Here is an 11,104-nt window from a genome sequence, read left to right as displayed (position 1 = left end):
GTTTAATCGGCGAGTGAGCTCTAGATTCCCGCGTGGGTCGATAGTTCGGAGGCCTCTGAATCCAACGGTCCGGCGCGTGGCTAAAAATGGTGGCCGGAAAGTACTCCTGCGTCGTCGGCAACAGTGATACGTAGAGGAGAGAGAGAGAGAGAGAGAGAGAGAGAGAGAGAGAGAGAGAGAGAGAGGGGTTTTCTGAGGAGAGAGAGAGAGGGGCTCGGGTAAAATGAAAGGCTGAAGCCTTTTATTTTATTTTATTTTATTTATTTATTTATTTTTAAAAATTACACTTGGACCCAAAATACTAAAATTCTTTTCAAATAAGCCCTTTAGCCAAACTTTCTTAATTTTATAAAAATCCCCAATTAAAATTATATGACATTTGGGTCCAATACTTGACTACTCAAGTTTCTCTTTCTTTAATCTCATTAAAAACATAAAATCATATTTTAAACACTATTTTTCCATTACTATTTCTTAAATTTGTAAAGTTGTACATTTTATGTATTAAAACTTTGATTTATAATAAATAAATGTATTATGAAAATGTTGGATATTACAAAAACCCCCTATAAATAAGTCTTATTATCTCAGTTGTTAAGAGAGAGATGAGAACAGATTTCATTTTGTAAAAATAGGAGCTATTTCAGAGAGAGAAAGAGAGAGAGCTTGAGAGAGAAACACTTGGGTCTTGGGTGAGAGATTTCTTTGTACATGGTCAAGTGTACTTGGGGTTTTGCTTGGGTTCAAGGCATTGTAATCCATCAAGTGTAGAAGTTCTCTAGTGGTGACAAGTTGTAATCTTCATAGCTGTTTCATAGTGCAGAGAAGAACATCCCAAGGGGAGTTCAAAGATGATGTAGGCTCAAGTTATTTGGGCTGAACCTCTATAATTCTTGGTGTTCATTTTATTGTTTTTCTTGCTGATTTTTTTATAGAAATTTGTGTATATTGTGTCTATTGGTTTGTTGCTTTTGTGTTTCCAAATGAAGCTGGTGTGAGGAAGCTGAATTCCCTAACATATATTTATATGGTAAACTTACTTTTGTATTGGATAATTATTCCATGGATGAATTCTCAATATTGTATTGTTCTATTGATGAAATTTATCTTTGTTTTAGGGTTTAAAGATACTCAATTTTAACCAACGGTTGAATTTCACGAGTGAGGATGTACTTATTAAAAATAAAATTAATTTTAAAATTGTATATTTTAGTTATTTTATACAAGGATAAAAATGTATTTAAACTTTTTTTTTTAATTTTGGAGTGTACTTATAAAAATTAGGGCGTCGATATAACTATTATAAAATATAAGAATATTATATTTGTACTCCAAAATTTAACCACCCTATTTTTATTAAAAAATAATACATAATGTATAATTTTTTAGAGTAATGATATGTGCGCCCAAAATATGCACCCAAACATTACACATAGTGACGTGTCACTGCTTTTTAAAACAGTGGGCTCAGTTTTAATAAATGTGATTGGCTATATTAAACGGTCACATCACTGTGTGCAATGTTTTAGTGTATATTTTGGGTGCACATATCATTACTCATTTTTTTAACTTATGTTCACATTTTTTTTTCTTTTTCACACTCTAAAAAATACACATAAATAATATATATTTTAAATATTTAAATGAAATAAAAATTAAAACACAAAAAATATAAAAACTTGTTAAAGTAGAGTTTTTTTCTAAAAAATTTATGAAACCAAGACAAAATAAAATTATTGAAATTAACAAAAAAATTAAAAAATGTAAAAAAAATATTGAGAAAAAGTGTTAAAAATTAATTTTTTTTTCAATTAATGGGTGCCTATATATATTTTTGTGTGAAAATATAATTTCCCTATATATTTTTATTGTAGTTTTAAAAAGAGAATTTACCAAAATACTAGATTAATAAAAAAAATTACAAATTTACGGGTAAACGGAGTTTTTTTTTTTCTTTTATACGGTTTGAATTAATTTGTTTCCACTTTTACAGTGCACCCAGTCATCATGGTATGCTCAAATGGAGTTCTCGGATCTTGCTTATGCCGACAACGCCAGCAAAATTCGAACAACTTTGGTCCCTCGAGATTACAGTCAACCAGATTTAGATCAATTTGATTTTATTTTACCAAATTGCTGGTGAGAAAAACCAGGTTACCATTCTCCAAGAGATTGAGGGATGTCCCAATTTCGAGATTCGTGCTCTGCCACACGATCGAACTAACGGAATCCTTGACCGCCAATCGTCCAGTCTCAGTGATTTCCAAGGTCGAAGTCGATATATTCTTAATGGGTCTCTCTCAGTTTGCAACCCAAATGTAGGTCGGCGATGAAATTAAACGATAACAAATACCCAGATAGTGCCGACTCCCATCCGGAGTGAAAAACCCAAGCTGAAACGTATTGTTCTTGCTGAAGATTGTTGTATTTGCTTCCATTAAGACCTTGGTCGAGACCAGTTCCTCAATTTGCCTCGTCGTTTCAGATGGGACTGAACTCTGAACACGCTTCCGAGGCTCGGAAATCTCGGAAGACCCATCTAAGGAATAATAACTTGTTCTTCTGTGTCTCTGTAATTTTGAACTGTAATCACTTAACTAGACATGGGTTTCGTACGTTTCAAAATTTTGAGTAAGATTGGCATTCGAGATCATTACAAGAAAGATCAAGGAAAGAAGAAAAACAATGGTGGGAAGTGGTGGCTTTGGCAACTTTTTTCTTTGAAGTGTATGGGTAGCTAGAAAATCACTTTCTCGGAAAATTAATTGATTCCATGAATATTTATCTATGTGGTTCATTAATTGAGAAAGAGCAAAAGATATTCTATAGAGATATTCATGGGTGTATGAGAAAGCTAACTTTTCAATGTCAAAGGAGATTGGATGAAACTTGAAAGTTTTTCGAGCTCTTTTTGAATTGACAATTTTACCCTTCATTAGTTTGTTTCTTTTCGGATTAAATGTGTGTAGTAAACAGTGAGTTTGTTTAGTTGTTGTCTTATTATTGTTTTTGTGTTGTTTAGATTTTATGTATAGTTGTTTTCATGTTAGTTTTTAGTTGTTTAAGTTTATTTATAGTTGTTTTGTTGTTGTCAATTTGTTGTTTAGTTATTTTAAGATATATTTTGATTTTAAAAAAAATAGAATCAATATTTAGTTGTTGTTTTTTAGTTGTTTCATTGACGTCGTATTTTTGTAAATATAAAACTTTAAAAACGTATTTTCCGAAAACTCAAAGTAGTATTTTTGAAAAAAAAAAATCAGAGATCGGAAAAAAAGTAAAAAAAAGTATATTTTTGAAAAAATCTCCTTTAAAAATTATGATTTGAAACATATTGATATTCTAATAATTTTAATGTGTTAAATTTAGCATAACAATTAAATACATATATTTAATTAACATATTATCCTAAGATATTTTTAATATCTAATTGCTAATGAGAATTTTTTTAATGAATTCATTTAAAATTTTAATTAACCATTTGTGATCTGTACTTTCATTTCAAATAGCATTTTAAATAATATTATGCACAAAAAATATTGCATCGAATTTGCTACTTTTTATGCCAAATTTAGCATTATTTTTAGCAATTAAATAAAAATAGTCTAAAACACAAATATCCTGAAATTATTTAAAATAATATATATAGCAGACATCATAAACTAGAAAACAATGCCCTCAAAATTTGTTGTGGGTTTTAGAATAAAACCACTCATAGTTTGTCTTCCGACCCTAACCCAAATCCAAAATCCATTGAAACAAAATATTTCAACTTCAAATAAATACAGTAGAATCATTCTTAATAATATAATCAAGGGAAATTACCACAGTTACTACATTTTGCATTTTTTTTTCATTTTTACTATCCCTAAAAAAGCTTCTCACTTTTATAAAGAATTTTTATCATCAATACTACTTACTTAATTTTATATTTTTAATTTTTTGTTTTGTTCATTAGTTTTTCCTTCTTTTTTCGTATTAAGTTTTTACTTAATTTTGGCCTTTTTAACATTGCCCGAATTGAAAATGGAGTTAATAAAGGTCGCTATACGACCCCTGGAGAAATGGGTTGCTTCACTTTTGGGTTGACTCTGTTTCAGAGGAAGACCACAGAGCACCGGAGCTTGAGTCGGCCGAAGAGCTCCAGGCCGAAGTCGAAAGCGCAGAACTTTGAACGCTCTGTTTCTCGACCCAATTCTCGATCATCATAGCTCGCCTGAGATTGTTTTTCTCCTTCTCTTATTTCTGTTTCTTCTTCATAATTACTCTAGTAGTAGTAGCATAACCACTCCTACCTTCCTCTTCCTCTTGTTCGTGATCACCACCACCCTTTGATTCGTCAATCGAACGGTAGATAACGTCTAGAAGAGAGGAAGAGAAAGATGGAGTTCTTCTCCTTCATGGGTTCGTTTCTTTCTCCCACTTATCCATACTTAAGTTTTAGTGTAGTAGCCTAGTAACAGATCAAAGAGGGGATTTATTATAAGGAGAGAAAAAGAAGAAGAAAAGAGAGAGCTGTAGTGTTGGGTCTGAGAACGTCAAAAGTTGCAAAAATAGATTAATGGAATTGCAAGTAGATCTTGTTCATATGAAATAAACAAAGAGTGGAAAGAAAATTATATAAACAGAACAAGTGAGAGTGACAGAGAAAAATACGGCAGAAACATTATAAATTTGTTTATAAATATGTAAGTATTAAGGAAATAGTCTTTAAGTGTCTGTAAGTATTAAGCAACCCATGGCTAGTCCAAGTGCAACCCACTGCAACTGTTAATGTGCAACTGTTAATGTGAGTTATACATATGAATTACGAATGCAACCACATGAAACCTAAAGCAACCCATGGCTAGTCCAAGTGCAACCCACTGCAACTGCTAATGTGAATTATACATATGAATTAAGAATGCAACCACATGCAACCTAAAACAACCCATGGCTAGTCCAAGTGCAACCCACTACAACTCCTAATGTGAGTTATATATATGAATTATGAATGCAACCACACGCAACCTAAAGCAACCCATGTCTAGTCCAAGTGCAACCAACTGCAACTCCTTATGTGAGTTATAAATATGAATTACGAATGCAACCACATAGAACCTAAAGCAACCCATGGCTAGTCCAAGTGCAACCCACTGCAACTCCTAATGTGAGTTATACATATGAATTACAAATGCAACCACATGCAACCTAAAGCAACTCATGGCTAGTCCAAGTGCAACCTACTGCAACTCCTAATGTGAGTTATCCAAATGAATTACGAATGCAACCACATGCAACCTAAAGCAACACATGGCTAGTCCAAGTGCAACCCATTGCAACTCACTGCAACTCCTAATGTGAGTTATCCATATGAATTACGAATGCAATCACATGCAACCTAAAGCAACCCATGGCTAGTCCAAGTGCAACCCATTGCAACTCCTAATGTGAGTTATCCAAATAAATTACGAATGCAACCACATCCAACCTAAAGCAACACATGGCTAGTCCAAGTGCAACCCACTGCAACTCACTGCAACTCCTAATATGAGTTATCCATATGAATTACGAATGCGACCACATGCAACCTAAAGCAACCCATGGCTAGTCCAAGTGCAACCCACTGCAACTCCTAATGCGAGTTATCCAAATGAATTACGAATGCAACCACATGCAACCTAAAGCAACACATGGCTAGTCCAAGTACAACCCACTGCAACTCCTAATGTGAGTTATATCCATATGAATTACTAATGCAACCACATGCAACCTAAAGCAACACATGGCTAGTCCAAGTGCAACCCACTGCAACCCCTAATGTGAGTTATCCAAATGAATTACGAATGCAACCACGTGTCAACTTAAAAATTCATATGTTAATTACATCCTTATGCAACTCATACAACCATAAATGCAAGTTCAATGCAATCTCATGCAACCTAAAACAACTTTAAAAATTCATTTGTAAATTTCATTCTTTATATAACTCATGCAACCTATTGCAATTTCAAATGCAAGTTCAATGCAATCTAAAATAACACACACTACAACCTCAAATGTAAGCACATGCAACCAAATACAACTCATAGCAACTTAAAACTTATATCTTAATTTAATTATTATGCAACTCTTGCAACCCTCTACAACCTCAAATACAAATCCAATGCAACCCCATGCGACCTAAATTAAATTTAAAAAAATTCTTTTGTAAATTTCATCATTATCCAACTCATGTAACCCTCTGCAGCTTCAAATGCAAGCTCAATGTAACTCCTTCAACCTAATGGCATTTGAGGTTGCTTTAAGCTACATATTTGCCCTAAGCTTGCATTGGGCAAATTGTTGTGCCAATATTTTATCATGTAAGTCCTTGTAATGTCAGAAAACAATCAGGGAGTTTTGGCGTTACATTTGGTGAACTTTAATGGAAAACTGTTTTCATCTCTATGCAAAATGATCTTTCCATGGATGAGAATGTACATATATTTATATATATATATATACATATTGAAAAAAATTATGCTTACAAATAAATGTGTCGATAAAAGCAACTAGTAACAAAACTACTGGTGTATGCATCATGACCCACTTATATAGATGATGACATATTTCATAACATATCCACTTCTTCCATAGTATGTGAAGAAGAATCTATAGATTAATTAATAAATGATATTTGCAGATGGGAAACCAATATATATATATATATAGTGATCCAATTGAGTGATGGCACATATATTTATTACTTCATTTGCGTGCTAATGTGTAGGTGTTGTTGGCCACACTTCAAACAGAGTTTAGCTCTCTCGTGCTTAAATCAATAGTCTACTTGATATTATTATTATTATTATTATTGTTGTTGTTGTTGTCATTTGATAAAAAAATAATGCTCTCATATCCTAATCCTTTCTACTTCAAAAACTACATTTGTGCAGCTACAAAAGAAGCTACTAAAGTAGCATAAAAATATGCAAAAAAGCATAGAAGAAAGCACAGGCAAATGAGCAAAAAAGGGACAGAGAGAATAAGTGAAAGAAGTGGGAAGAGACGCTGGCAAGGCTCATTAATTAGCGCTGAAACCTTATTCCCGTAAAAGCATAAGAAAATAAAGAATAGATTAAAGGTTACAAGAGGCCGTATTTTTAATAAAAAAACTTTAGTTTATGTAGTTTTGAATTAATTCTTTATCTACCGTGTAAATGAACTATAAATTTTTTATATACGTATTAATAAAAAAATCCCTATAATCAATAATAATATATTCCATATTCAATCAAATAATATATAATAATCATTTGGAAAACAGCATTAATAATAATAATAATAATTTAAAGAAAGAAATAGGATAATACAAAGTGAGATGGAGTTGGGCTCTATTCCTTTGGGTGTTGCCGAGAGAGATAATGGAGGAGAGAAGATATTATTTTTAGAGTTCTGGGAAATAAGTTAGAAAACATGATTTTTTTCGTTTTCAATTTTACAACACAAAATCCAGATATTGTTTTGGATTTGGTTTCCAAAAACAAGCTGCCAATTACATATTCTTGTGGGACCCACAGATTTTAAGTTTTCAAAATCATAAAAATGTATTTGAATACACTACCAAGGGCCTATATGTTTTTGAAAGTTTTGTATGATCAAATTACATTTCTCAATCGTATTTTTACTTTTTCAATTAATGATCTACATTCTTTTTTCTTTTTTAACCTTGTAAAATGGTGTACACAATATCAAAGTACAAAATTACCTCCAAACCCCAAAAAATAAAAATAAAAACAGCCTCTTAAACAAAATAATTACCTAAAACATATATTTACATTTCATGTACTCCTTGAATAACAATGTAAATGAAAAAAAAAAAAAACTAACTGTCTCGCACATTATTCTCTTTTCAGTTCAGAAGGAGGTAAAAAGCAATCCATGGACAATCCACAAATATTAAAGCCAATTTCTTCAATCTTCCATGTTTCCTCAATCCTTCTCTTGTGATTATGAGCTTCTCCATACCTATAAAGCATGGCTGAGGTTTTACCACTATGCGCTATGTTAATGCCATCTTCGTATCTGTAGTCCTCTATGGACGATATCATTGTCGTTTCCCAAAATACACTGTCGTTTCCCTTAATGGGCTTCATTCGAACTAGTTTGGTGTCTTCAAACTGTATGAGGAGCCCAGTGCGTTGACTGAAGTATCCCCACATTGTATGGCGAGATATCTCAGTTTGGGCCGTGCTTTGGGCCCTGAGTATGTTTGGGGCCGTCTCGAGCCTCAGTACGAAACAATCATCGTTGTTAATGGTTTTCTCTCCCACACATACAGCATCAAGAAACAAGCTGGCTATGCACCTGGGGTCCAATCCCTAATGAGATATAATTTCGGAGTTAATTAAGGAAAAGAATGTTCGATCAATCTGCTTTTTTTTTCCTACTCGGTCTTAATTAAGTACTTAAATGTGTGTGACCAAAAACAAAAACAAAAAACTTAGAATAGGGTGACTTTAAAATTATTAACTAGTATATTTATTATAGGACATGATATTGCTTTGCTCACCTAATTCATGAAATACCTAACCAAGACAAAAACAATGTATGTAGTTTGTACCCTAAAAATGCATGAGGGGTTCCACTATGGGGGGTGACGGTGAGTGTGTTGTCACTATATATGCAACCACTTTCTATCTATTGCAATAGTCAAGTCATCATGTTCTGTCACAAATCATTAGGCTTATTCTCATTTCTCTCATCATCATGTTGTTTATTCATAGAGCAACAAATTTGTTTTGATGGAAATTCATAGAGCAACAAATTGGCGATTAATCATCACAATCAGTAAAATATGGTAAACTAAACACACACACATATATATATATATTATCATGTCACAAAAATAATTAACTCGCAATAACAAGTTTAGTATAGAATGATTAATTGGTAATAAGTGAATATATATATATATATATATATATAACAATAATAATACCTGGAAGAAGCGACGGAGTGGTCTAGGGGGACCTTTGTTAGCATGAGAAGGTTGAGAAGAAGACTGATTCCAAGCGAGCTTGCCATCACTGCCGGCACTGACTTTGAAGCCCGAAACGACGAGTTCTAAGTACCACAAGTCAGGATTCTTTTGCCAAAGCACAAACCCACCCACCTCACCCTTCCCTTTCATCCGTACACTGTCATCACCTTCTTTCATTTCTGACCCAGTCATCTTCACCTGTCCCACTGCGTACATGCTGTTGATCGAGTTCAATGCCCCTACTCCCCCTGTTGCTGCCAAATATTGTTGCACGATATACTTTGCCGACGAAGCTTCCTGCATTAATTAATTAATTATTTGTTTATTATTTTATTCAATACGTGATCTCAATCAATCATAAGGATTATGTGTCATGTATATATACTTAGTCAACAATGGTAAATACATTGACATGTCAAGAAACATACAGATATATACCAAAAGAATAATAATAATATTGAGGAATAAAGACATTAATTTAGTGAGGCTTACAATGGAACCAGTTTTAACGGGACGAGTTAGGGCGTCGCTAGATTGGAGCTGAAGAGGAATAAGAGGAGAGCCAACGAGTTTAAGCAAAGCCATAAACTCGTTATTGGATCCAGAAGAGAGATGGGATATATTACAAGATGGAAGCTTATTAATATTCTCAATGGATTGTGCTTTCATCAAAGACCGTAGATTTTGCCACCTTAGAAGGGCGTTGCTACCCATGCTGGTGAACATTTCTTCTGGGATAGGAACCTCCAACACCGTATCCAGCCCATTTTCTTTGTCAAAATTCGGACAAACCTTCCTCATAGAAACCAATGAAGACCCTTTTTGTGTTTCTTTTTTTCGAAGAAAAAAAAGAAAGAAAGAGGAAAAGGAGTCCTTGGTATAGGTAAGAGTAGTATTATGGATGAATTAGGAGTCCCTTCCCTCTTTCTCTCCGACCCCCCTAAAGTGGCAGCATCCTATTAAGAACGAGTGGTTTAATGGTGAAAATATGCAATTTCGAAGAGTAGTGGAGGCTAGGGTCGGTCGATGAAGAATTGAGAGACAAAGAAAGAAAGAAAGAAAAAGAGAGAGAGAGAGAGAGAGAGGCTTTCCTTGTGTGTAGATAATTTTGTGGGCACGATTTTGACGGCATTCTTCTTTTTATAGATACTAACCTCTATATATATTTTAGGACCCCTAAAATACATCTTTTAATAATAATAATAATAATAATAATGTCTATGATCAATAATCAGTCACATTAATTGGATTAGTTGGAAAAGATAAATTGTGAGTTTATTTAAGTTGTGGGTGGGTGACGTCTCTGATAATGAAAATGCTTTAATTATTAGGACTATTATAAAGCTATATATTGAGTAGAGAATAGAAGAGAACATGCTTACGCACAACTCAACAAGATCCCCCAAAGAGGTCAAAATTTATTGGACAAAATGAGTCATTTTCTTGATTGAGGGGAGTGACCACACCTCTCCTATATATCTAATTTTATATGATGAATGAGATGTGAAATTGGGTAATCATATATGTTACTAGTTATATATATATATATAAATAGAATTTTAATAAATATTGAAAATTGGAATATTTGAGAATTAATATTAATATAAAATTATGTAACGGAATACAGTTGGCCATATTTCGAAGATAATGTTAATTATTTTTATATTGCTCATTATTAGAAATAATTAAAATTATTGATTATATATAAATTATTAATAAATATTAAAAGTTAGAATAATATAAGATAAAAATAACCACAAATTAGAAAGAAAAAAAATAGTCAATTAGAAAGATAGTGTATGTCACGTCATCATCTTAAAACATAGCATTATCTTTATACATTATGTTTAATAGAAATTGTTCTTCTCCCTTAGATATAATATTTTTTTATTATTTTCTATTACGGTTAATTTTAAAATCTTCTAAATAAGGTAAATAATTTTTTCAAAATAAAAAAAATAATAAAGTCATTTAAATAAGATATTCCGACCAGCAAGAATATCTTATTTTTATTTTTATTATTTTTTTATTTTCATAAAATCTGGATTAGACTGAGACTTAGGTGGGGCTGTTCTCATATTCAAAGATGCAACCTATTCA

At 32.5% G+C, this 11,104-nt stretch overlaps 1 protein-coding gene across 1 annotated transcript; it reads right to left on the bottom strand.

Moving 5' to 3' along the window:
• Positions 1–7,629: 7,629 nt before the first annotated feature.
• Positions 7,630–10,084, bottom strand: LOC133804963 (uncharacterized). Its single transcript, XM_062243063.1, has 3 exons — positions 9,497–10,084; positions 8,963–9,301; positions 7,630–8,342 (listed from the first exon to the last, which is right to left on the bottom strand). Exons 1-3 carry the CDS (start codon positions 9,803–9,805, stop codon positions 7,863–7,865), a joined length of 1,128 nt encoding a protein of 375 aa, XP_062099047.1. The 5' UTR covers positions 9,806–10,084; the 3' UTR covers positions 7,630–7,862.
• Positions 10,085–11,104: the final 1,020 nt, after the last annotated feature.

Source organism: Humulus lupulus, chromosome X, assembly GCF_963169125.1.
Source record: "Humulus lupulus chromosome X, drHumLupu1.1, whole genome shotgun sequence".
In the NCBI taxonomy this organism is placed as follows: Eukaryota; Viridiplantae; Streptophyta; class Magnoliopsida; order Rosales; family Cannabaceae; genus Humulus; species Humulus lupulus.
The sequence above is the reverse complement of the archived record's forward strand: the minus strand, read 5'-3'. Positions and strand labels throughout refer to the sequence as shown.

What these genes read in the sequence shown, in the direction of transcription:
- LOC133804963 (XM_062243063.1), bottom strand. Translation starts at nt 9,805, where the DNA reads ATGAGGAAGGTTTGTCCGAATTTTGACAAAGAAAATGGGCTGGATACG. An exon ending in CCGTTAAAACTGGTTCCATT is followed by an intron (nt 9,302 to 9,496) that starts GTAAGCCTCACT and finishes TAATTAATGCAG; the next exon opens with GAAGCTTCGTCGGCAAAGTA. An exon ending in CACTCCGTCGCTTCTTCCAG is followed by an intron (nt 8,343 to 8,962) that starts GTATTATTATTG and finishes ATATCTCATTAG; the next exon opens with GGATTGGACCCCAGGTGCAT.